Source organism: Blennius ocellaris (assembly GCF_963422515.1).
Source record: "Blennius ocellaris genome assembly, chromosome: 12".
NCBI lineage: Eukaryota > Metazoa > Chordata > Actinopteri > Blenniiformes > Blenniidae > Blennius > Blennius ocellaris.
Genome location: NC_137661.1, coordinates 27643598 through 27671373, shown reverse-complemented (window position 1 = coordinate 27671373; position 27776 = coordinate 27643598). Strand labels below are relative to the sequence as shown.

General features: G+C 47.7%; 2 protein-coding genes across 2 annotated transcripts; one reads left to right on the top strand and one right to left on the bottom strand.

Annotated features, from left to right (window-relative positions):
• Nucleotides 1-375: 375 nt before the first annotated feature.
• On the bottom strand, nt 376-25103 carry ptprfa (protein tyrosine phosphatase receptor type Fa; the record flags this gene model as incomplete). The annotated part of the gene is made up of 29 exons (XM_080506348.1): nt 376-444; nt 764-899; nt 985-1139; nt 1718-1843; nt 1934-2056; nt 2131-2310; nt 2705-2990; nt 3428-3582; nt 4225-4344; nt 4520-4695; nt 5475-5598; nt 5676-5773; nt 6942-7045; nt 7698-7861; nt 8392-8556; nt 8856-8931; nt 9884-10143; nt 10881-10984; nt 11375-11944; nt 12092-12400; nt 12710-12982; nt 14659-14769; nt 15541-15558; nt 16236-16436; nt 16527-16668; nt 17147-17292; nt 18727-18921; nt 20708-20973; nt 24955-25103. 29 exons carry the CDS (start codon nt 25101-25103, stop codon nt 376-378), a joined length of 5001 nt encoding a protein of 1666 aa, XP_080362474.1.
• hyi (hydroxypyruvate isomerase) lies at nt 24742-27776 on the top strand. Its single transcript, XM_080506961.1, has 8 exons — nt 24742-25300; nt 26047-26158; nt 26427-26541; nt 26943-27021; nt 27102-27151; nt 27222-27291; nt 27427-27561; nt 27637-27776. Exons 1-8 carry the CDS (start codon nt 25102-25104, stop codon nt 27699-27701), a joined length of 825 nt encoding a protein of 274 aa, XP_080363087.1. The 5' UTR covers nt 24742-25101; the 3' UTR covers nt 27702-27776.

Below are 27776 nucleotides of genomic sequence, written 5' to 3'. Positions count from 1 at the left end.
AAGTCGTCGCAGGACGTCATCGCATGACGTCGTCGCAGGAAGTCGTCGCAGGAAGTCGTCGCAGGAAGTCGTCGCAGGACGTCGTCGCATGACGTCGTCGCAGGAAGTCGTCGCAGGACGTCATCGCATGACGTCGTCGCAGGAAGTCGTCGCAGGAAGTCGTCGCAGGAAGTCGTCGCAGGACGTCGTCGCATGACGTCGTCGCAGGAAGTCGTCGCAGGACGTCGTCGCATGACGTCGTCGCAGGAAGTCGTCGCAGGAAGTCGTCAGGATCTAGCCCAGAGCAGCATATTGTCCCGTGAAGAACCACCAGGACTCGGTCTTCAGGGTTCAGAGGTCACAGAAGGGGGGCAACTCGTTTCCATGGCGACGGTCTCACGTTGCACAGTGATGGAAGCTGCCGAGGTAGTCCAGAACGGCCCGGTAGCAGAACTGGTACTGGTCCTGTACACACACACACACACACACACACACACACACACACACACACACACACACACACACACACACACACACACACACACACACACACACACACACACACACACTCGGTAACCATGACGACGTGTTGTGTTGCAGCCAGAGGAGAAGCAGGTTTTCGACAGTTTGCTTCCCGTTAGAGATGAACTGGTTCTGATCAAGTCCAAACTCCCTCAGTCCCCCAAGTCCCCCTGGTCCTCAGTCCCCCGGTTCCATGGTCCCCTATCCCAGCCACTCAGACCTGGACGACCTTGACCTCGTAGGACCTGGTGTGTGTGGATACCTGGGTCTGGACCATGTGGACTCTCTGGGTCCTCAGAGTCCTGACAGTTTGGAAGACGTCCACCGAGTCCTCAAACTGGAGCCGCTCCAGAACCAGACTGAGAGTGAGGAAGACCCCGGTCCGGCCGGAACCAGAACTAGAACCAGAACCAGACTGAGAGTGAGGAAGACCCTGGTCCGTCCAGAACCAGAACCAGAACTAGAACCTGCAGTGTGTTGTACCTGCAGTGCACTGTGATTGGTCCGTCCTGACCGAACTGCTCCTTCGTCTTGTGAACTTGACCAATGAAGTCGATGACTCCGCCCCCGGAGGGCGGGATTCCCTGCTCCGGCCAATCAGTGAACTGGAACTGCCTGACTGTCCGAGACTGGCCGTCCTGTGATGACGTCACAGTGTGATGACGTCACAGTGTGGAGACGTCACAGTGTGATGACGTCAGAGTGATGACGTCACAGTGTGATGACATCACAGTGGGGAGACGTCGCAGAGTGATGACATCACAGTGTGGAGACGTCACAGTGTGGAGACGTCGCAGAGTGATGGCGTCACAGTGTGGAGACGTCACAGTGTGATGACGTCACAGTGTGATGACGTCACAGTGTGATGACGTCACAGTGTGGAGACGTCACAGTGTGATGACGTCACAGTGTGATGACGTCACAGTGTGGAGACGTCACAATGTGATGACGTCACAGTGTGGAGACGTCACAGTGTGATGACGTCACAGTGTGATGACGTCACAGTGTGATGACGTCACAGTGTGGAGACGTCACAGTGTGATGACGTCACAGTGTGATGACGTCACAGTGTGGAGACGTCGCAGAGTGATGACATCACAGTGTGGAGACGTCGCAGAGTGATGACGTCACAGTGTGGAGACGTCGCAGAGTGATGACGTCACAGTGTGGAGACGTCACAGAGTGATGACATCATCACAGGGGGGGTGGGGCTTACCCTGGCGTCGGTCACCCTGAACTCCCGCAGGACGTACAGCGGCATGTCGTACTCCGCCACCGGGTCCACCAGGAAGTAGCGGTAGCGGGCGGCGCGCTGGGCCGGCCAGTACTGGTGGCACTTCTCCTGGAGAGAGAGGGACCCGGGTTAGGGGCTCGAACCGGGGGGGGGGGGGCTCCACCGGCGCTACCCGGGGCGTGCAGTGGGCCGTCCTACCCGTCCCATCTCCCTCAGGCGGGTGAGCATGACCACGATGGTGGAGTTCTGCTCCCACAACATCCTCCAGAAATCTTCCGCCGTCTCCGCCAGCGGCGCCTGGGCGGCGACGTACGCCCTCTGCTGCCTGGCGACAGGAAACACAACAAATAATCCCACCTAATCTGACCCCGCCGGAGCCAACAGGTCCGCCACACTGGCCTGTAGCCGTGGATGTAGCTGGCGTTGATGTAATCCGAGCCGTCCTCTCCTCTGATTGGCTGCAAGCAGACGCGAGTCGACTCGTGCGGCAGGATGTGAGAAAGACGGTTCTTCAGCCTGTTGCCGGGCAGATTAGCGCTGACGAAGCCGTAAGGTTGAGATCCAGAGGACAGTCTCTGTGGAGGAAACAGTAGTCCAGGCTAAATAATCCCAAATAATCCAGACTGCATAGGCCCAAATATCCATCCATCCATTATCTACTGCTTATAAATACTATTATAAAGACTACATAATCCAAATAATCCAGATAATCCAGACTAAATAATCACAATAATACAGATAATCAACTCAATTCTAATGTGATTCATGTCTAATCTGATTCAATTCAGATTTTAATCAAATCAGATTAGATTATAAACCGATTCAAACCTAATTTAAAGTGTCCAGAAAAGTTCTGTATGAAATCGATGCATTATTATTATTATTATTAATAATAATAATAATACAATTTTAGTCAGATTAATTACATCTGGATTATCTGGATTATCGGGTCCTGGTCTGCCCCTGCACCTTAAACTCCAGCGTCATGGCGGTGGCGGTCTCCCCAGCGCTGGTCTGATTGAGCCGCTGGACGTGAGGCTCCAGAGCGTCGGCGGGGACGTCGGTGTCGCCGCTCGCCGCCGCCTCCCGGAGGACGTCGTGGACGAAGACGTACTGCTCCTCCGTCTGCACCATGTAGTTCCTCTGCGCCCGCATGCAGGTCACATGACCGTAGACGTCCAGCGACCGCTCCCGCCGCAGGCGCTCCAACATGGCCGCCGCCGCTATGAAGCAGCCGGTGCGGCCGACGCCGGCGCTGCAAGACAAGTTCAACCAGGAGTAGGGACTTGTAGGGAATTGTAGGGACTCATAGGGACTAAGACTCACAGGGACTGGTAGGGTTTTGTGGGGAGTTATAGGGTCTTGTAGGGACTCATAGGGACTCGGACTCACAGGGACTTGTAAGGTTTTGTGGGGAGTTGTAGAGACTCATAGGGACTAAGACTCACAGGGACTGGTAGGGTTTTGCCGGGACTTGTAGGGACTCATAGAGACTTGTAGGGACTCATAGGGACTCTGACTCACAGGGACTCGTAAGGTTTTGTGGGGACTTGTAGGGACTCATAGGGACTTGTAGGGACTCATAGGGACTCTGACTCACAGGGACTCATAAGGTTTTGTGGGGACTTGTAGGGACTCATAGAGACTAAGACTGGTAGGGCCTTGTAGAGACTTGAGGACATGGTATCTGACCTGCAGTGGACCACCACGGGTCCCCCGTCCGGACGGGTCCAGGTCTGGACTCGGCGCAGGAAGCTCAGGATGGCGGCAGGATGATCCGGAACGCCGTGATCCGGCCAGACCAGGAACTGGAACTGTTTCACTTCCCACTTCTCGCTGGAGCCGCTCTGGAATGAACCGAGTCGTTGACGAGTCGGGAACAAAGTGACTTGTTAACAAGTTTTTAACGAGCCAGAATCAATGTGAGTCATCACTGAGTCATTAACGATTCAAAAACCAAGAGTCATTACCGAGTTATTAATGAAAGAAACAAGGCTTGTCATTAGTGAGTCGTTAACAAGTCAGAAACAAAGCGAGTCGATAACGAGTCAAAAACAAAGATCATCAGTCAAAAACATCATTAATGAGTACCGAATGAGTCTTCAAGGAGTCATTAACAAGTGGTTAATGACTCATGAGTCAGACAAGTGAAAGAGTTGTTCAGCAGTCAGAATCAAAGTGAGTCGTTCATGAGTCAGAACAAAGAACCAAACGAAAGAGTTGTTAATCGAGTTATCGGGAGTGTAATCTGTAGTGTAATCTGTAGTGTAATCTGTAGAGTAATCTGTAGTGAGGAGTGTAATCTGGACTGTAATCTGGAGTGAGGAGTGTAATCTGGAGGGAGGAGTGTAATCTGGAGTGTGATCTGGAGTGAGGAGTATAATCTGGAGTGAGGAGTGTAATCTGGAGGGAGGAGTGTAATCTGGAGTGTAATCTGTAGTGAGGAGTGTAATCTGGAGTGTAATCTGTAGTGAGGAGTGTAATCTGACCTTGAGGATGGAGAAGGTTCGGACACAATACGCCGCAAGCTCCAGCGAGTTCAGCAACGTGACCCGGATCATCCCGAAGGTCTCGGAGCCGCGAGTCGGCCAGTACTGCTCACACTTTACCTGGATACCAGTGTAACTGAAAGTTACTGAGTAACTACAGTACTGCTCACACTTTACCTGGATACCAGTGTAACTGAAAGTTACTGAGTAACTACAAGTCAGAGTAATTTATAGCCGGAGTCCCTTTATTGAGAGTTGCCATGACAGTACTTGAATCAGAGTAATCAGTACTCACGCGGGACTCCTCCTCCAGTCTGGTCATCATCACCACGGTAACGACCCGCTGCTCCCACACCATCCTCCAGAAGTCGCCCAGCGTGGCGGCGAGCGGTCCCTGCGTGGCGATGAAGGCCTTACGCTTCCTGTAGCCGTCCACGAAGTTAGCGTTGATGTAGTCGCTGCCCGGGACGCCTGTTGACAATGTGAAGCCAACTTCATCCACCGGTACGAAGCCAACTTCATGCTCAAAGAGACGCTAACTTCACCGTCATGGTGAAGCCAACTTCATCATCATTGTGAAGCTGGCTTCATCCTCAATATGAAGCCAACTTCATCTTCAATGTCAAGCCAACTTCACCAACCACCATGAGGCCAGCTTCATCATCATTGTGAAGCCAACTTCATCATCCAGCATGAAGCCAGCTTCATCATCAATGTGAAGCCAGCTTCACCTACATGCTGAAGCCAGATTCAAGCAATGGGAAGCCAACTTCATTATTCATGTGAATTCATGTTCATCCTCAATGTGAAGCTAACTTCATCATTCAGTTTCATCGATGTGAAGCCAACTTCATCATCAAAGAGAAGCCAACTTCATTATTCATGTGAATTCATGTTCATCCTCAATGTGAAGCCAACTTCATCATTCAGTTTCATCGATGTGAAGCCAACTTCATCGTCAAAGAGAAGCCAACTTCACCATCATTGAGAAGCCAGCCTCATTACTAATGAGAAGCAAACTTCATTATCAGTGGGAATCACATGTAACGTTAATGTGAAGCCAGCTTCAATTACGGTATGAAGCCAACTTCATCGATGTAATGCCAACTTCGTCACCCAGTATGAATCCAACTTCAACAACCAGCATGAAGCCAACTTCATCACCCAGTATGAAACCAACTTCACCACCAGTATGAAGCCAACTTCAACATCCAGTATGAAGCCAACTTCAGGTGCAGGCGGTTCCTCACCAGGTAGCGGTGTTAGCGCGACTCTGGAGTGGTCGTACGCGACGACGTTAGCATAGCGGTTCTTGGGTTTGTTGACGGCCATGTTGGAGTTTTCCCACGTGAACATCTGGTCCGGGTCTATAGACTGGGGGGGGGGGGACAGGTTCCAGGTGAGAAAAGGTCTGGGTCTGGATCTGGGGGGTCTGGTTCTGCAGGACTGACCTGGAACTCTTGAGCAAAGCGAAGCCCGTCGTCGGCCTTCAGTTGCTCCACATGATCGTCAAGATCGCAAACCGCCACAGGAGGATGGTCCCGCAGTGCTACACACACACATAGACGTGAGTGTGTGTTTGCGTGTGTGTGTGTGTGTGTGTGTGCCATCAGATTCTGAATTCGAATTTCTAACTCCACTTTACTTTTACCATCGAAATCAGACTTTGAATTTGAAAAGCTGTCTAAAACATCTAAAAATATTCAGTGTGTAAAAATTCAATGTGGCTAAAAATTGGGCTGCAAAAAAAAATTGGGCTGCAAAAAAAATTGGGCTGCAAAAAAAATTGGGCTGCAAAAAAAAATTGGGCTGCAAAAAAAATTCGGCCGCCAAAAAAATTCAGCCGCAAAAAAATTGGGCTGCAAAAAAAATTGGGCTGCAAAAAAAAAATTGGGCTGCAAAAAAAAATTGGGCTGCAAAAAAAATTGGGCTGCCAAAAAAATTCAGCCGCAAAAAAAATTGGGCTGCAAAAAAAAATTGGGCTGCAAAAAAAATTGGGCTGCAAAAAAAAAATTGGGCTGCAAAAAAAAATTGGGCTGCCAAAAAAATTCAGCCGCAAAAGAAATTGGGCTGCAAAAAAAATTCAGCCGCAAAAAAAATTGGGCTGCAAAAAAAAATTGGGCCGCAAAAAAAATTGGGCTGCAAAAAAAATTGGGCTGCAAAAAAAAAATTGGGCTGCAAAAAAAAATTGGGCTGCAAAAAAAATTCAGCCGCAAAAAAAATTGGGCTGCAAAAAAAAATTGGGCCGCAAAAAAAATTGGGCTGCAAAAAAAAATTGGGCTGCAAAAAAAAATTGGGCTGCCAAAAAAATTCAGCCGCAAAAGAAATTGGGCTGCAAAAAAAATTGGGCTGCAAAAAAAAATTGGGCTGCAAAAAAAATTGGGCTGCAAAAAAATTGGGCTGCAAAACAGCCAGAATATCTGTGCCATCAGGACGATGCAATCGATACCTGTCTCATTCACCCAACATCCAATCAAGGGAAGCTTTGTTTTTTTTGCAGCCGAATTTTTTTTTGCAGATGAATTTTTAGACACATTGAATTTTTACACACTGAATATTTTTAGATGTTTTAGACAGCTTTTCAAATTCAAAGTCTGATTTCGATGGTAAAAAAATTCAGTTAGAAACTTGAATTCAGAATCTGATGGCACAGTTTTACTTCCATATGTGTGTGTGTGTGTGTGTGTGTGTGTGTGTGTGTGTGTGTGTGTGTGTACCAGGGGTCTGGTTCTTCAGTCTCAGCTGCTCTACCGGGTCTGTCGACTGCGTGAGCAGCGAGTCCTTCACCATCACCTGGTCTTTAGCCGAACTCGTTCGCTTCCTGAACAAACAGAGACCAGCGAGTCACGGCTGTGTCATGTCTTGATGGCCGCCATCTTGTTTTGTGGTTTCCAGCTAATATAGCTTCAAACATTAATAATAGATAATGGTAATGAAACCAAGTCCCAACAATAATATGAGCAGAGAGAAGAAAGAAAACAAACATGAATATTTAAATGTTAGAATGAGAACACACAATCGTAACACAAAACAATAATAATTGTTTACTTCGCTCTTTGAAAACGAATCGGGAGAAGCAACTTATTTATCCTGTTTAGGTTGTTTATGTTTTTGTTTACTGGAATGTGACAAGTAAATAAACTTTAATCACAATGATTCCTGGACCAGAGTCTGAAGGAACAGGGTCACGTTGAAGAACCAGGAAGACCAGAACAAAATGACTCACCTTTCTTGTTTACTGGAGAGAGAGAGAGAGAGAGAGAGAGAGAGCGAGAGAGAGAGAGAGAGAGAGAGAAAGAGAGAGAGAAAGAGAGAGAGATACTGTTAATTATCAGATGATCAGCAGCAACAGGACTGCTGCTAAAGCCCCGCCCCTTCTCTTATAGCCCCGCCCATTCTATATTAGCCCCTCCCTTCTCTATTAGCCCCTCCCTTCTCTATTAGCCCCGCCCCTCCCCTCAGGTGTGACTGACCTCTTGAAGAGCAGGATGAAGATGACGGTGATGATGATGAGGACAACAGCCAGAACAGGACCGGTGACCCAGACCAGCTCCGGGTCTTCATGAAGGACCTGGACCGGAATTGTGGGCCGGACCGTGAAGGACTCGGAGGAGGGGCTGGACGAGAAGGTCTGATGCTGGACCGGAGAAAAAGACTCGCGCTGACTCAGTCTCATACCGACTCAGTCTCGTGACTCACAACTCATACTGAGTCAGACTCATACCGACTCAGTCTCGTGACTCAGACTCATATCGACTCAGACTCATATCGACTCAGACTCATACCGACTCAGTCTCGTGACTCAGACTCATATCGACTCAGACTCATATCGACTCAGTCTCATACCGACTCAGTCTCGTGACTCAGACTCATACCGACTCAGTCTCATACCAACTCAGTCTCGTGACTCAGCTCATACCGACTCAGACTAATACAAACTCAGTCTCGTGACTCAGACTCATACCGACTCAGTCTCATACCAACTCAGTCTCGTGACTCAGACTCATACCGACTGACTCATACCGACTCAGTCTCGTGACTCAGACTCATACCAACTCAGACTCACATTGATTCAGCTTCGTGACTCAGACTATAGCGGCTCACAGACTCGTATTGACACAGATTTGTATTGATTAATTTTCGTGACTCAGACTCATAGGGACTCACAGACTCGTGACTCGTCAGGTCGGCCATGACGTAGCAGCGGTAGCTCCGCCCCTCCCGCAGGACCCGGTTCCAGTAGCTGCCGTAGATCCGGTCGTCTCCAAGAACAAAGGTCTGGGGCAGCGAGTCCAGCTGGGCCGCGACGTAGACCTGGTCCTGGTCCTGGTCCTGGTCCTGGTCCTGGTCCTGGTTCTGACCCAAGTCACTGCTGCTGGACTCCAGGACCTAACAAGAAACAACCGGAACGTTACCACCTAAATAAAACTGCGTAAATATTGTCAACATCCCCCATAATATAAAATAACATAAAATAATGTAAAGTAACTTAACATAAAGTAAAGTGAAGCAACGCAAAGTAATGTAAGATAAAGTAATGTAACAAAGTAACTTAAAGTAACTTAAAGTAATGCAACATAGAGTAACGTAGCGCCCCCTCATGGACAATGGCGCCCCCTGGTTTGACCGACCTGGTTCATGTCTAAGTCTTCAGAAGTCCACTGATCAGAACCTGCAGTACCAGGAACCACCACCAGGTAGAAGCACCTGCAGTAACAGGGACACCTTCCATCACACGTCTCATTGTGTCTTTGTTGGTTGAGGTCGGGTTCATTTCCAGATTAAATCTTAAATTAGCAGAAGATCAGAGCAGAAACATCGATGCAGTTTTCAACCAGCAGAAGTGAGAAATACAAACGATCCCGACATGTCCAGGAGGAGAAACGTGGAGGAAGATGAAAGGACGTTTCATGAACGACGGGAAGGAAAATACTGGTTTGTGCTTCAAGGAGGAAAAGCAGTTTGTCTTCAGCGTCATGAGACGTTTGTCCCTCGTCAAAGAGACAATGTCCGTCCTCAGTTTGACACCAGGCAGAGCAAAACATGTTGTCGAGGACCTGATGGAGGACCTGATGGAGGACCTGACGGAGGACCTGATGGAGGACTGTTACACACCTGACAGAGGACCTAATGGAGGACTGTTACACACCTGACGGAGGACCTGATGGAGGACTGTTACACACCTGACGGAGGACCTGATGGAGGACTGTTACAGATCTAACGGAGGACCTGATGGAGGACCGTTACACACCTGACGGAGGACCTGATGGAGGACTGTTACACACCTGACGGAGGACCTGGTGGAGGACTGTTACAGATCTGATGGAGGACCTGATGGAGGACTGTTACACACCTGACAGAGGACCTAATGGAGGACTGTTACACACCTGACGGAGGACCTGATGGAGGACTGTTACACACCTGACGGAGGACCTAATGGAGGACTGTTACACACCTGACGGAGGACCTGATGGAGGACTGTTACACACCTGACGGAGGACCTGGTGGAGGACTGTTACACACCTGATGGAGGACTGTTACACACCTGAAGGAGGACCTGACGGAGGACTGTTACAGATCTGATGGAGGACCTGATGGAGGACTGTTACACACCTGATGGAGGACCTGATGGAGGACCTGATGGAGGACTGTTACACACCTGACGGAGGCCCCAGTCTGGACTCCAGGCAGACTGATTGAGATTCCTCCTCCGCCCTCCGGGTGGAGCTGGTCCACCGTCGGCTCATTGCTAAGCAGGTTGGGGGCGGTGCGGGTGGAGACCATCTGCTGGAAGTTGCCGTTGCCATTGTTGCCGTTGCTCATGAGCAGGAAGGAGTAGTCAGTGTCTGGGTGGAGGTGAGAGATCAACTTCCTGTTCTGGCCTGCTGGAACCTCCACCTGCTGCCGGGCGTAGAAGATCTGCAAGAATGGTAACATTTAACGTAACGACATAACCACGTCGTGTACGTCGTTAACGCAACGTGACATAACACAATGTTCCATAATGTAACAACGTAACGTAACAACGTAACGTAACAACGTAATGTGTCATAACGCAATGTTCCATAATGTAACAACGTAACGTAACAACGTAGCGTAACAACGTAATGTGTCATAACGCAATGTTCCATAATGTAACAACGTAACGTAACAACGTAGCGTAACAACGTAATGTGTCATAACGCAATGTTCCATAATGTAACAACGTAACGTAACAACGTAGCGTAACAACGTAATGTGTCATAACGCAATGTTCCATAATGTAACAACGTAACGTAACAACGTAGTGTAACAACGTAATGTGTCATAACGCAATGTTCCATAACGTAACAACGTAACAATGTAACAACGTAACAATGTAGGCGTAGAACATCTGGAGGACAAATAAACAACTTTATCCTCACGAATATTGTAAAATATTGTAACGTAATATCGTAACGTAACAACGCAACACAACGTAACAAAACAACCACAGAAGTTAAACAAAAGTTTGCATCTGTCCTGAAAAATGGAATTCACGATTTACAAATAGCTACTTTTTTTTAACCTCATTTCCATAAAGACAAAGTTTACTAAAAGTCGTAGACGTAAAAGCATGTTATTGTAATTTAAGGTAAGATCGTTGCCGCTGGCCTGTGAAGCAGGACGAGTCTCACCTTGAGAGGTTCTGGTGACGTGAAGCTTTGAGGAAGTTCCCAGGTGAGCAGCGCCGACGTCGTCGTCACAAACTTCACGTTAAAGTTTGTGAACGCCGGAAGATCTGGACGATCGATTGGTCGTTAGATTGATTGACAGCAATGATTCAAAAATAGCGAAAATTTACTAATTTTGCATTTTCACACGTGGAAACGTGAAGCGGTTATGAAATGTAAAAAAAAAAAAAAATCGTGTGTTTTTCACTGGATTCATTTCCTAAACGCTTAAAATGTGCAAACATTTTTTATTTTTCAGTTGAAACATAGAAAAGCCAAAACATTTAAGAAATTCTTCCAAAAAGCGAAACTTTTGGAAACATTTCCGAAAAATGTCCGAAAAGTTTCCAAAAAGCGAAGCGTTTCAGAAACTTTTTGTGTCTCGGAAACATTTCGGACACACAAAGATGCTGCGTTCCAGTAGAACTTCGTCGGTACCGTTAGCCGCCAGGTCTTACCGGTGCCGGTCCTGGACTGGATGCTGGGACTCGGCGGTCCGCCCCCCTTGCTGGTGAAAGCCTGAACCCGGAAGTCGTACGTCGTATCGGGCCGCAGACCGCTGACAGTGGCGTGCGTCGCCACGGCGATCTCTGTGTTGTTGTGTTGGCTGTTGATGTCCCGGTAGACCACCACATACCGCACCAGCTTCCCGTTCCGCTGCGCTAGCGGCGGCGGCTCCCAGACCAGCTCGGCGGACGTCGCGGTCACTTCCACCACGCTAACGTTCCGCGGGTAGCTCGCGGGAATGTCCTCCGGCGTGCTGATCTCCTTCACCGTCTCCTTGCCACTCCCGGCGCCGTTCCTGGCGCTCAGCTTGAACGTGTAGAGCGCCCCCTTGTGGAGGCCGGTGATGGTGACGTGGTCGTCGGCGTTCCCGAAGTCCCTGGCCGCGAACGACTCCTCGTCAGATCGCTTGTATTGCAGCCGGTAACCGGTGAGCTCGCCGAACGTTTCCCGCGGCGGCTGCCACTGGACCAGCGCCGTGTTCCCGATCGTCGTGCTGATCGTCATCGACGGTGTTCCAGGAACTGCGACAACGTTTACAACAAGACTTTCGGGTTAGGCTAACCCTAACCCATGTTAGCATGTTAGCACATCAGCACATTAGTATGTTAGCACATTGGCATGTCGTCATGGTCGCACATTAGCATGTTAGCACATTTGTATGTGATGACCTGGTCCTCCTGGCGGTGACGGAGCCTGCTCGCCGGTCTGAGTTGCCACGGCGACGCTCGGCGGTCCTCGACCGACGCCGTTCACCGCCACGACGCGGAACTCGTAGTCCGAGAACGGGCTGAGTCCACCGACGCTGTAGCGAGTCGTTGCCACACCGTCGACTTCCTGGAACCCGTTAGTGGACAGCCGGTTCCGGTACTGGACCACATAGTAGGACACCGGGTCCAGGTTTCCAGAGGCCCAGGTGATGGTGATGCTGGTGGCCGTCGTCTCGGTAACGGCAAGCGAGTCGGGCGGGCGGGGAAGAGCTGGAGCAGAGAGAAGAGTCAGAGTGGTGCAGAACCGCCACGTGGACTCGGTTCAGACCACTGGTTCTGGTCTGGGTTAAACCGGCTCACTTGGACCGGGACCACACGGACTGGATCACAAGAGTGGACTGGAGATGAATCCAAACCCTCGACTAGTTTTGACTCGTTAACGACTCAACTTAGTTCAGCTCATTACGACTCTACTTGGTTTGACTCGTTTCGACTCGTTTCGGTTTCCATTACGTGTTAATTAGAACCAGGGTCTGACCCCCCCCCCCCCCCCACCAGAACCAAGGTCTGACCCCTGACCTTTGACGGTGACCCGGGCCGCGGTCTGGACGACGCCCAGCGCCGACTCGGCGACACAGGTGTAGTTGTTGGAGCGCTGGACGTTGACGAGCTCCAGGACGTTTCGGCCAATCGGGGCGTCGTCCTTATCCGTTAGCTCCGCCCCCTCGCCGTCGGTCCACCTGACGCGTGGCATGGGGGCGCCGACCGCCACACAGGTCAGGTTGACGGCGCCGCCAGGCATCACCGCCTGGTCGCCGGGGGGGATGGAGAACCGGGGGGGCACGCGACGGACTGGGGGGGGGTGGGGTTAATGAGTGAGGGGGCGGGGCCAGGGAGAGGGGGTGGCGGTAGAGAGAGGGAGATAGAGGGGGTGGGGTCAGAGAGAGAGAGCGGGTGGTGAGAGAGAGAGATTGAGGGGGCGGGGCCAGGGGGTGGAGCCTCTGCTGGAATCTGGCCACAATTAGTTTGAGGCGTCGTTTCCATGACAACGTCTTCAAGAGAAAACTTTCCTGAAACGAAGCGTTTTGACTCGACACGTTGTCGTGGAAACGGCGTCTCGGCCTGCCAGCTCGCATTCCAGGTGTGTCATCTCATGTCACACACACACACACACACACACACACACACACACACACACACACACACACACACACACACACACTAGAACTAGGCTTAATCCCTGAACAGGAAACCGGCCGAGAGTTTTGACGATCAGATTAGTTTGTTAACGTTAATCCCACTCTTGTAATGAGTAGTAAAAAGTTAGCGTACGGAGGAGTTACGATGTTTACGTTACATGCCAGAGAAGAGAGGAGGAAGTAGAGAAAAAAGGGCGAGTTTAGAAACATGAAGAAGAAAACTGCAGGGAAGGGAGGTGCATGCTAATGAGCGTTAGCAGAGCCGCTACGTTTAACCATTCGGTTGATCGTACAAACATGAGATCCGGTGGAAGGGTGCTCGCCGTCAAACGTTCCAATATGGCCGCCAGTGGATGGACGAAAAAACAGACAAATATACACCAAAGATTTTATTACATCCTTGGCGGACGTAACGAGCACAGATGATAAAAACTTCATTCGTTTTCCATCTTGTTGTAAAACCATTGAATTATTTGTTTGTTGTGTGGTTTTGTATCAAAACGCCTCCAGATGCCAAATCAGAACATGCTACACAGTATCTTGAATTTTGGCGTACGTTGAATATGGATGCCGCTTGGCGGCCATCTTGTAAATTGGCTGCCATATTGGATGTGCTGAGTGTCCAAACCTAATTATCATGATGGCAAAGGAACTCATCATTCTATGAGTTAGAACTCGTTAGGACACGTATTCTGCAATATTTATACTTAAAGGGCCATCCGGTGGCCATCTTGGAAAATGGCCGCCATGTTGAATTTTTGTTGTGGCGAGCACTTTCTTTCTGAAAGCTTCATGAACAATTTTGCCAAATTTCATGTTTGTATCGTAAAATGAACAATTGAATTACTTGCTCCACTACTAATCTGAGGCTAATATGTGGCTAAGATTTAGCGAACCGGCAGCTAATCTATGCTAAAGCTAACCTACACTAAACAGATGGACAGATTGTCGGACAGAAACGGGGTCTTCATGCGGGGCAGCGTCCAGATGTGGGTCCATGTTCAGAAAGAAGAGAGAGAGAGAGAGAGAGAGAGAGAGAGAGAGAGAGAGAGAGAGAGAGGGAGAGAGAGAGCGAGAGAGAGAGAGAGAGAGACAGAGAGAGAGAGAGAGAGAGAGAGAGGTCGGGACGAGCCTGAGCATCCAGCTAGCTAGCGGAGCTTCGCGGCTCCAGTCGTCCGACAGAGAAAACAAACCTTCACGTTGATCTTAACATTACGTTAAGTTTGTGTAGCGATGAAGACGAAGAGGAAGAAGAAGCAGAAAGAGTGAAACAGGAAGTGTTTCTGATCAGTGGGGGGGGGGGGTCACTTGGAGGGGGCGTGGCCTTACCTCGGACGTAGAGGTTCGCCGGCGCCGAGAATCGAGTCCCGACGCTGTTGACGGCGACGCACTCGTACTTCCCCTGGTCCGACTCGTCGCTGTTCTCAATCTGCAGCGCGCCTGGACGCAAACATCGTCAACCAATCAGAGCACAGCAGGGAGTGTCCAGCCAATCAGACGAGTGTCCAGCCAATCAGCGCACGATTGACCATTGAATCATAGGCCAGTAGATGAACCATAGGAGGCGTGTCCTCTCGACCAGTGGACGGGCAAAAGAGGGCGTGGCCTATCAGGCAGTGGATGGTCAAAAGAGGGCGTGGCCTATCAGTCAGTGGATGGGCAAAAGGGGCGTGGCCTATCAGGCAGTGGGTGGTCAAATGAGGGCGTGGCCTATCAGTCACTGGGCGGGCAAAAGAGGGCGTGGCCTATCAGTCAATGGACGGACACCAGGAGGCGTGTCCTATCAGTCGGTAGACGGAGAGCAGGGGGCGTGGCCAACCTGTGAAAAGTGACCAAAGGGCCACACCTCCATAACAATGACGGATACAACAAAGTCGATTTGCTGAAGTCGTCCAAAAGCTACGTCGAAAAAAAAAGACAAATGTTGGGTTTGCGACGTCGCCGGCGGTTCCGTAGTTGAGCGTGAACAGGCGGTGCAGACGGCAGAACGTTGAAATGCAATGAGATGGAAATGTGTGTATGTCTGTTGACTCGTCGAAGCTCCGCCCACAACGTGCATCTACAGCTAGCCTCGTATTTTCATCCCGTTCAAGACCAGACACATCGGAAAGTCCACGAAGTGACGGAGGAGGAAGTGATGGAGGAGAAAATAATAGAGGAGGAAGTGATGGAGGAGGAAGTGATGGAGGAGGAAGTAGCTAGCATTCTTACCTCGGATCGGCGTACCGCCTGCGAGGTAAATCGAATGCAAGTGAAATCAGAGAGAACCGTTAATTAACAGGAAGTGGGAGGAGTCTGGCTAATTTCCACGTTAACTTCATAAACAGAACGTTAGCGAAGCTTAAAGTCTCATCTTTAGAACATAAACATGAAAAAAATACGTCGTTGATTTATATCAGGCGAGGTGCCGTTATTGTTTATTTATACCTTTTTATTGTGAAAACATTTTTGTGTTTATGGTGAAAGCGCTTAGCAGGATGACGTTAAAATGTACATAACGTTTTGTAGGATGACATTGAAAATATACGTAATATTTTGTAGGATAACAAAACTTTATGTAATTTTTTTCTGGGTCCATTTACACGATAACATAAAAACTTTCGTAACATTCTGCGGGTCGACTAACAAAATAAGGTTAAAAGATCGTAGCCAGTGTTCGCTAAGTGCTAGAAGTTCGTAGAAATTCCCGTGAAGCTGTGTGGCGAGTCGTGACATCATCAGCTGTCATCGGGGGAGGAGCAACGATTTGACGGTTCTCATTGTGAAAAATAATACGACTTTATTATATTTTCACAATGTTTGATGTGAACGGAGAAAACGAGCTAGCTAGCCTGCATGTGTGTGTGTGTGTGTGTGTGTGTGTGTTACCTGATCCCCCCCCCATAGTGTGTTAATGTGTGTGTTACCTGATCTCAGCTGGCGGACCCTCCCCCCTCCGCCCCCCCCTTCCTTCTCCACCTCCACAGGAAGTAAGTCCTTGAGCCACAGGATGTCGGGGTCCGGCTCGCCGGCGGCGGCGCACAGCAGGGTGGCGGTTCGAGTTCGCTCCACCACCTTGAGCTGGGGGGGCATGGTGATGGAGGGGAACCCCCCCGGCAGGAGCTCCTCTACACAACACACAATGTGCACACCGTAACACACACTGACACACAATAACACACACACACACACACACACACACACACACACACACTCACCCTCCAGCACGGTTAGCTTGGCGCTAGCGTTAATCTCTCCCACGTCGTTAGCGGCCAAACATTCATAAACGGCTTCGTCTCGGTGAGAACGGAGAGGCTGAATACGAAGAACGGAACCGGAGCCATCGTCAAACTCCATAATCTGGATTATTGATGACAGATGATAGATTATAGATTACAGAAAATAAATTATAGACGACAGATTATAGATTACAGATTATGGATTACAGTTTACAGAGGACAGATTATAGACTACAGATTATAGATGACAGATTATGGATTACAGATCCTAGATTACAGTTTACAGATGACAGATTATAGATTACAGATTATGGATTACAGATCCTAGATTACAGTTTACAGATGACATATTATAGATTACAGATTATAGATTACATATTTTGGATTATAGATCCTAGATTACAGTTTACAGATGACATATTAGAGACTACAGATTATAGATTACAGATTTTGGATTACAGATCCTAGATTACAGTTTACAGATGACATATTAGAGACTACAGATTATAGATTACAGATTTTGGATTACAGATCCTAGACTACAGTTTACAGATGATAGATTATAGATAACAGATGACAGATTATAAATGATAGATGACCTCGAAGCGTTGCGAGCTAATCTTCTTCCCATTCTTCATCCAGGTAATCCGAGGTCTCGGTTCGCCGGTCGCCCGGCACACGAACGACGCCGCTCCACCGGAAACCCCCGTCTGGTCGCCGGGCGACGTGATGAAGCTCGGCAGCCCTGCAGGGGGCGACACCACTTCCTGACGAGCTCCGTCTCCACGGAAACAGATTCAAACAACGTTTCTTCCAATAATCTGCTGACAACCTTAAATTCCGACTTGTTCGATAAAAAGTAAGAAAGAAAGAGTTTCCTCACGCTGGCTGAGCGTCGGCGGCAGCAGGAGGGTCAGAAGGACGAGCTGGAGACTCGTCCTCCCAAGTCCCTCGTCCATGACGACGCTCCGCCGACTCAGCAGATCCTCTGGCGCTCATCTGGAAACATCTGCTGAGACAAGAACGTCGTGGAAACGAACCGAAATCTCAAAGTCACCCTCTCATGACAGACTCACCCTCTCGTGACAAACTCACCCTCTCATGACAGACTCACCCTCTCGTGACAAACTCACCCTCTCATGACAAACTCACCCTCTCATGACGGACTGAACTCACCCTCTCACGATGGACTCACCCTCTCATGACAATCTCACCCTCTCATGACAGACTCACCCTCTCGTGACAAACTCACCCTCTCATGACAGACTCACCCTCTCATGACAAACTCACCCTCTCATGATGGACTGAACTCACCCTCTCATGACAAACTCACCCTCTCATGACAGACTAACCCTCTCATGACAAACTCACCCTCTCATGACGGACTCACCCTCTCACGACAGACTCACCCTCTCATGACGGACTGAACTCACCCTCTCATGACAGACTCACCCTCTCATGACGGACTCACCCTCTCATGACAGACTCACCCTCTCATGACGGACTCACCCTCTCATGACAGACTCACCCTCTCATGACAATCTCACCCTCTCATGACGGACTCACCCTCTCACGACAGACTCACCCTCTCATGACGGACTGAACTCACCCTCTTACGACGGACTCACAATCTCATGACAATCTCACCCTCTCATGACAAACTCACCCTCTCACGACAGACTCACCCTCTCATGACGGACTCACCCTCTCATGACAGACTGAACTCACCCTCTCACGACAGACTGAACTCACCCTCTCACGACAGACTCACCCTCTCATGACGGACTGAACTCACCCTCTTATGACGGACTCACAATCTCATGACAATCTCACCCTCTCATGGCAAACTCACCCTCTCATGACAGACTGAACTCACCCTCTCATGACAAACTCACCCTCTCACGACTGAACTCACCCTCTCATGACAAACTCACCCTCTCACGACTGAACTCACCCTCTCATGATGAACTCACCCTCTCATGACAAACTCACCCTCTCATGACAGACTGAACTCACCCTCTCATGACAGACTCACCCTCCCATGACAATCTCACCCTCTCATGACAAACTCAGGGTGAGTTGACGGACTGAACTCACCCTCTCATGACAAATTCACCCTCTCATGACAGACTCACCCTCTCATGACAGACTCACCCTCTCACTGGGGTTAAAGCTTCACCACCCTGCTGCAGTCTGAGCTGAGCGACCCCCACGTGGAGGTCTGGGGACTCTCTGGCGCCCCCTGAGGGTCCCTTCCTGTCGCCACGCCGCTCTGCCGGCCAGAAGCGGCGCCACGCTGCCGGACTGGCCGGCTCCTCGCCGGCGCCCCCGCCGGGCCGCTGGCAGCAGAGCGCAGTGGAGCGACAGATGGTTCCTGCTCACGCGTGACGAGACCGCCGAGGCCCACAAAACAAAACGCGGCTAGGCTAACGAGCTAACAGGAAAATACAGAGAGAAAAGAGCCTTTTTTTCATGAGGAGAAAAAACGTGGGGGGAAAAGGAGGGAAAAAAGAGAAGGAAGAAAAAGGAAAATAAAAGGAGAGTAAAAGGAAAACAATACAGCTTTTAGTAGAAAAGGAGAAAACCAAGAAAGATTTTTCTTGTTAAATGAGGAAAAGGGAGAAAAGAAAGCAGTACAGTTCTTTTAAAAAAAGAAAAAGAGAAAGCAGGAACAAAGCGAAGAAAAGAAGACGAGGAGCATCTCGGCTCCGTCGCTTCGTTCAGACGATTCTGGAATCGGTTTTCCAGCTTCAGGTGTTTTTCACCAGTTTGCCGACGACGTCATCGTTTGTCAACGTTTATTGAGAAAACAGCAACGTGCACAAATAAACAACGAAAAGAAAAACAGACTAAAAAGGCGAAGCTTTTTTAAAACGGGCTCCGCTTTTTATCGGGAAAAGAAAAATGAAAAAAAAAATCATAAAAAGGTGAACTTTTTGTTCAGGAAAAAGAAGGAATAAAGAGGGGAGCTCAGTGTGATGCTGGGAAAATTCCTCTTCTGAGATGAAACGACAACACAAGTTTTAGAAAACGGCTCTCCCAGTGGCCAAACCTTGTGTTGTGAACGGAGCTGAAGTAACCGCTGCATTCGCTTAGCATTATCGCGAACGCCACTCTATGGCTAAGGGTAACTGTAGGTACTCCCCAATGACGTGCAGCGACCAGTATCGGTACTCTGTATCGGATTATATCTACAGGTATCGGTACTCCGTATCGGGGTGTAGCTACAGGTATCGGTACTCCGTATCGGGGTGTAGCTACAAGTATCGGTACTCCGTATCGGGGTATAGCTACAGGTATCGGTACTCCGTATCGGGGTGTAGCTACAAGTATCGGTACTCCGTATCGGGGTGTAGCTACAGGCATCGGTACTCCGTATCGGGGTATAGCTACTGGTATCGGTACTCCATATCATGGTGTAGCTACAGGTATCGGTACTCCGTATCGGGGTATAGCTACAGGCATCGGTACTCCGTATCGGGGTATAGCTAAAGGTATCGGTACTCCGTATCGGGGTATAGCTACAGGTATCGGTACTCCGTATCGGTGTGTAGCTACAGGTATCGGTACATAGCTATCAGTATCGGTACTCAATATCAACATGTAGCTACAGGTATCAGCATGTAGTTACAGGTATTTGCATGCAGCTACAGGTATTGGTATCGGCATGTCGCCACTGGTGTCGGTACTCAGTATCGGCATGTAACTACAAGTATTGGTACTCGGTATCGACATGTAGTTACAGGCATCGGTATCGGCATGAAGCTACGGGTATCGATACTTCTCACAGATGGAGACATTTACATGCTTAATGATTTGGTTTTAAATGGATTTATGAGTTTTAAAATTAATTCTGAGTTTTAAATGGAATTGAGAGTTTTAATTAGAAATACGAGTTTCAAAATGAATTGTGAGGTTTAAATGAAATTAGGAGTTTTAAATGAAATTCTGGGTTTTGAATTTAATAATGAGTTTTGAAATTATTATGAGTATTAAATGGAATGATGAGATTTAAACTGTGGATTTAAAGATGGAGCTTCTCACCATGGGGTCACTTCTGGATGAAATCCTTCCCGATGAGGGTGAAAAGTCCCAGCAGGAGGCTCAATCCGTAAATCCCGCGCTGCTGCTGCTGCTGCTCCGCCAAACTGCGCTCTCACTGCTCTCTGGCTGCTCCGCACGAGGCTTCGGAAATCCTCGGCTCCGCTCGGCTCTTTCCGCTGAGCTCCGCCCAGGTCGCACGAGGCTTCGGGAATCCTCGGCTCCGCTCGGCTCTTTCCGCTGAGCTCCGCCCAGGTCGCACGAGGCTTCGGGAGTCCTCGGCTCCGCTCGGCTCTTTCCGCTAAGCTCCGCCCAGGCAGGCACGAGGCTTCGGGAGTCCTCGGCTCCGCTCGGGTCGTCAGTACAAACGAAGGAGGAAGTTTGACTTCAGACCCTAAAGATCAGTCATGGCTGCCCGCAAAGGTCGACATGGAACTGTAATACTGTAGGAATGTAACTAAATATCATGTAAAATACTGTAATACTGTAGGAATGTTACTAAATATCATGTAAAATACTGTAATACTGTAGGAATGTTACTAAATATCATGTAAAATACTGTAATACTGTAGGAATGTTACTAAATATCATGTAAAATACTGTAATACTGTAGGAATGTTACTAAATATCATGTAAAATACTGTAATACTGTAGGAATGTAACTAAATATCATGTAAAATACTGTAATACTGTAGGAATGTTACTAAATATCATGTAAAATACTGTAATACTGTAGGAATGTAACTAAATATCATGTAAAATACTGTAATACTGTAGGAATGTAACTAAATATCATGTAAAATAACTGTAATACTGTAGGAATGTAACTAAATATCATGTAAAATACTGTAATACTGTAGGAATGTAACTAAATATCATGTAAAATACTGTAATACTGTAGGAATGCAACTAAATATCATGTAAAATACTGTAATACTGTAGGAATGTAACTAAATATCATGTAAAATACTGTAATACTGTAGGAATGTAACTAAATATCATGTAAAATACTGTAATACTGTAGGAATGCAACTAAATATTATGTAAAATAACTGTAATACTGTAGGAATGCAACTAAATATCATGTAAAATACTGTAATACTGTAGGAATGTAACTAAATATCATGTAAAATACTGTAATACTGTAGGAATGCAACTAAATATCATGTAAAATACTTTAATACTGTAGGAATGCAACTAAATATCATGTAAAATAACTGTAATACTGTAGGAATGTAACTAAATATCATGTAAAATACTGTAATACTGTAGGAATGCAACTAAATATCATGTAAAATAACTGTAATACTGTAGGAATGCAACTAAATATCATGTAAAATACTGTAATACTGTAGGAATGTAACTAAATATCATGTAAAATAACTGTAATACTGTAGGAATGTAACTAAATATCATGTAAAATACTGTAATACTGTAGGAATGTAACTAAATATCATGTAAAATACTGTAATACTGTAGGAATGTAACTAAATATGTAAAATACTGTAATACTGTAGGAATGCAACTAAATATCATGTAAAATAACTGTAATACTGTAGGAATGTAACTAAATATCATGTAAAATACTGTAATACTGTAGGAATGTAACTAAATATCATGTAAAATAACTGTAATACTGTAGGAATGTAACTAAATATCATGTAAAATAACTGTAATACTCTAGGAATGCAACTAAATATCATGTAAAATAACTGTAATACTCTAGGAATGCAACTAAATATCATGTAAAATACTGTAATACTGTAGGAATGTAACTAAATATGTAAAATACTGTAATACTGTAGGAATGCAACTAAATATCATGTAAAATAACTGTAATACTGTAGGAATGTAACTAAATATCATGTAAAATACTGTAATACTGTAGGAATGTAACTAAATATCATGTAAAATAACTGTAATACTGTAGGAATGTAACTAAATATCATGTAAAATAACTGTAATACTCTAGGAATGCAACTAAATATCATGTAAAATAACTGTAATACTCTAGGAATGCAACTAAATATCATGTAAAATAACTGTAACCGCTCCTTCGTTTTAAATGACTTTATTAGTCTCTTATTATTCTACCAGGTTACCTTACCAGGTGACCCAAGACGATAATATTATTATGTGTTACAAATGTATTAATAAAAGTAATAAAAAAGTATTAATAATTTTACTAAAGTATTAATCATTTTACTAAAGTATTAATAAAGTTACACATGTATTACTAGTTGTTCTAAAGAATTAATAATGTTAATGAAGTCATGTGTTGTTAGTGAGGATGATATTTGTGTCCACAGAGTTTCTGAAGCTTCAGTTCAGTTGAAGTTGTGTGTAATTAGTGTGACGACTTCAGGACCCCCCCCCCCCCACACACACACACACCCCCCCGGGTCACTTCAGATCCACATGACAGGATCAAGCCTGCTGGTCAAACCCCTACCCTCACCCCCCCTCCCCCCCACTACATGGTCCAGTGGAGGCAGCGACCCCCCCCCCCCCCCCCCCCCCACTACATGGTCCAGTGGAGGCAGCCCCCCCTTCACACACACATTCACACACCATTGGAGGCAAAAGTTGAGGATTTTCTTTCCTTTTTATTTTCCTCCTTTTTTTTCTTTTCTTCCTTTTGTCATTTCCCTTCTTTCTCCCTTCATCTGGTTTCTGTCCTTTCATCCCCCCTTTTTCCTCCCAGAGAGACTTTCCTGGTTCTGGAGAGTCAACCAACCCTCCGTCCCTCCGTCCCTCCATCCCTCCATCGCTCCTTCACTCCGGACCCAGCAGATGGTTTCCCTCCAGGAAGCAGCGCCGGAGCAAAGCATGCTGGGAGAACCGGCTAATATTAGAATCACTGCGGCGTCTCTGGAGGTTCGTCCTGCGGTGGAACAAACCGACGTCGCAGCTTCGCTTTTCAGCCAAGAGACTTTTGTCTAAAGGAAATTAACGTATGCGTGACCACGACTCTACTGCAGGTCACGTGACGCCGCTTTCCCCCCCCCCGACAGGAAGTGGAAAAATGGCCGCCATCGCATGTGTTTTCAGTGGAACCTCATCTATTTTAAAGACGCTTTTGTTCTTGCAGGATAAACTATATGGAAACGGAGGAAAACGGTTTTGAAAATACTCCATCTCCATGGAAACGGAGGAAAACTACTTTTTGCAAAACGCTCGGTCTCCGTGGAAATGCAGAAAAACTAAACTTTTCTCAGGCAGTTTGACATCACAACTGAATAAAAACGTGTGTATGAAAGGTGTGGATGAGCATATTTTTATATTTATGTATTTATTTAATTGCTTATGTATTTTTTTAAATATTTCTAACATTTAAAATGTATGTGTGTTGTATGAGCCATATGATAATAATGTCAACGATGCTGAGAAACTTCTTTCCGTCGGGTCTCGGCAGTTTCGTTGAAGTTTTCCGACACAAATTGCGGCCAAAGTTGTTTGATTTGCGTCAATTTGCGTCAGAGCCTCAATCACCACCACCTGGACTAAATTAAATTGATACTTATATTATATCATATATTTCATATGGCATATTGCATGTACATATACATATATTTAGTACACTATTACTATTGGTATTATTATTATTATAAGTATACTATTACTATTGGCATTATTATTATTATTATTATTATTACTGATATATATTTATTGTTATTTTATTGCTACCATTATTAGTAGCACTATACACGAGTATTATACACTATTACACATTGTTATAATCTGTATTATTGTTATTATTATTATATAATGCCTACTTCTAATGGCTCTGCCACTGCACCTTACTATTTATTTATCTTGCTTTTATCTCCTGCTGATTTCTAAGTGCCCATGTTCCGTTCTGTGTTTTACTTTATGTCTTATACCCAGATATTTTAATTTTTAAATTTTAAATTTTTATTTCTGTTCTATCATATTTTATAATATTCGTATGTACCAGATTGCTGCAACATAACAATTTCCCTTCGGGGATGAATAAAGTAATTATCTATCTATCTATCTATCTATCTATCTATCTGGATTCCCGTTGACGCTCCAGGGTCAGGAGACTCATCCAATATGGCGGCGACGCTGGTTAATCATGACGCATCATGATCACGCGCCCGGAAGTGGACCTTTTTTCCGTCCACGTGATGAAAACAATAACAAAGTTTGACTCTTCTTCTTCTTCTTCTCATTCAAAACAAACTCTTCTTCTTAACGACGTAAACATCCGGGAAGGTTTAACATCCGGTGCGGTTTAACAGTTATAGAATAATTAATAAAGGTTCTAGAATAAACTTTGTACCACCGGGTTTACGCAGCGAGTCGTTGTGGAGATTAGACGCGGGGTCCGGGGGTCTCCGACCCGGGGGTCGTCGCTCTCTGGTCCGGGGTGGTTGAACTCTTCTGTTGTCTCCCGGCTGTGTCAGCGCTTCTCTCCCGGTTCTCTCCCCGCTTCTCTCCCGGTTCTCTCCCCGGTTCTCTCCCGCTTCTCTCCCCGGCTGCCCTCCCCATGTCTCCACTGCGGTTCTCCGCCAACATCTCGTGGCTCTTCACGGAGCTCCCGGACTTCCGCCAGCGGCTGCACGCGGCCGCCGCTGCGGGCTTCCGCGCCGTGGAGGCGGCATGGCTCTACGACTCCGACCCGCTGGAGCTGCAGGAAGCCCGGAGGAGCGCGGGGGTGGAGGTCGTACTGCTCAACACCCCTCCAGGTGGGTGGAGGGACCGACAGGTGGGAGACTGGGAGACCGACAGGTGGGAGACACAGAGACCGACAGGTGGGAGACAGAGACTGACAGGTGGGAGACACAGAGACAGGTGGGAGACAGAGACTGACAGGTGGGAGACACAGAGACAGGTGGGAGACAGAGACTGACAGGTGGGAGACACAGAGACAGGTTGGGAGACAGAGACCGACAGGTGGGAGACACAGAGACAGGTTGGGAGACAGAGACCGACAGGTGGGAGACACAGAGACAGGTGGGAGACAGAGACTGACAGGTGGGAGACATAGAGACAGGTTGGGAGACAGAGACCGACAGGTGGGAGACACAGAGACAGGTTGGGAGACAGAGACCGACAGGTGGGAGACACAGAGACAGGTGGGAGACAGAGACCGACAGGTGGGAGACACAGAGACAGGTGGGAGACAGAGACTGACAGGTGGGAGACACAGAGACCGGTTGGGAGACAGAGACCGACAGGTGGGAGACACAGAGACAGGTGGGAGACAGAGACTGACAGGTGGGAGACACAGAGACAGGTGGGAGACAGAGACCGACAGGTGGGAGACACAGAGACAGGTTGGGAGACAGAGACCGACAGGTGGGAGACACAGAGACCGACAGGTGGGAGACACAGAGACAGTCGGCAGTCTGTCCTGGCAGGAGCCCCCCCCACGGGGCTGATAAGATACAATTCTTCTTTAACGAAAATGTCAAACTATGCGTCTCCACAGGGGACCTGGACTCGGGGGACCTGGGACTGGGAGCGGTTCCGGGGAGGGAGCAGGACTTCAGACGGGGTCTGGACCTAGCGGTGGACTACGCCCGAGCTCTGGACTGTACCAGGTGGGAGAAACTGTCGGAACCAGAGGGTCTTCGTTGCTTTTAAAGTTATAGCAACTGATTTGGGCTGTAGGCCCCGGTCCAACACGAGGCCCCCCTAGTGGCCGTTACATGAAGTGATCGAATGACAACACATCGTTTTTCACTTTTCTAAAACCAAAACACAAAAGTGCATTTTCAGTTTTAATTCAGCCTGAAACGTAATGAAAGTTTGGCGTTTTCACTCGCAAATGTCTCGTAGCCATTTTTCCTCAATGACTTCTGTGGTCAGGATCCACCTGATGGCCGGGAGACTTCCTGTCGGCGCCGACCGGACAATCGTCTCTAGAGACATGGAGGACGTGTTCGTACGCAACCTTCGCTACGCCGCCGACATTCTGGCCAAGGTCGGCTACACTTACGAGGTTTCTTTAGGAAGCCATTTGGGCGTTGCACTTTTCACTGGAAAACTTTCAGCGATGCTACGTAACGCTACTGCTACGCTACATACCACTACGTAACGCTACGTAATGCTATGCTATGCTACATACCACTTCATAATGCTACTGCTACGCTACATACCACTACATAATGCTATGCTATGCTACATAATGCTACACAATGCTATGCTATGCTACATGCTACTGCTACGCTGCGTAACGGCACATGACATTATGTACCGCTACATTATGCTACATGCCACTACGTAATGCTACGCTACATACCGCTACGTTCTTTAACATGTTTTCATCGCAAAGGCTCAGAGTTTCTTGGTTAATGTTTACGTTTGTTTTGTTTTCCGTCACAGGAAGGAATGACGGGACTGATCGAACCGATCAACACGCGGCTAACGGACCCGCGCTACTTCCTGGATTCTCCTCACCAAGGTGAGATGCATTACTATCGTTACGTGTCGACGGCAGTTTGAAGTCTGCGCAGTGATTGAGTACGAATCCTGTTTGTGTAGCGTCGGCCATCTTGGAGAAAGTGGGAAAACCAAACATCAAGCTACAGATGGTGAGCGTCAGAAAATCCTGCTCACGCTTCACGTAAAGACAGTCGACTGAATGGCTTTGGGTGGTTTCAGGACGTTTTCCACTGGCAGATCATGGACGGAAACCTGACGGAAAACATACGCAAGTATTTACCCTTAATCGGTGAGTATCCGGCCGGCGCTAATCCGGCCCTTCGATTTCTGTCACGCGTTGAAATATGAGCTTCGACTCAACGTTTTGCAGCGTTAGCGTCATTTAACCAAAGCGTGGACTGACGACACGTCGCCCGCGTTGCAGGTCACGTTCAGGTCGCCCAGGTTCCCGGCCGCAACGAGCCCGACAGCGACGGCGAGCTGAACTACGACTTCCTGTTCCGCACGCTGGAGCGGCTCGGTTACCACGGATACATCGGCTGCGAGTACAAGCCTCGAGGTGGGCGGGGCTTCATACGGTGGGCGGGGCTTCCCGGATTATTAAACGATTCCTGAAACGTCTCTGTTCGTGCAGGTTCCACCGTGGAGGGTCTGGGCTGGGTCCGACCGTACCTGAGCGGCGCTTCATCGACCAGCTAACGCAACTTTAACGTTAGCGTGGATTTGTGTGTTTCTGTTCACTTCACGAGATGCAAATAAAACCTTTGTGTGTCA

Excerpts from the sequence above, each read along its gene's own strand:
- hyi (XM_080506961.1), top strand. The coding sequence starts at position 25,102 with ATGTCTCCACTGCGGTTCTCCGCCAACATCTCGTGGCTCTTCACGGAG. Across the intron at positions 27,152-27,221 it reads CAAACATCAAGCTACAGATG|GACGTTTTCCACTGGCAGAT; the intron begins GTGAGCGTCAGA and ends GGGTGGTTTCAG. Across the intron at positions 27,562-27,636 it reads CTGCGAGTACAAGCCTCGAG|GTTCCACCGTGGAGGGTCTG; the intron begins GTGGGCGGGGCT and ends CTGTTCGTGCAG.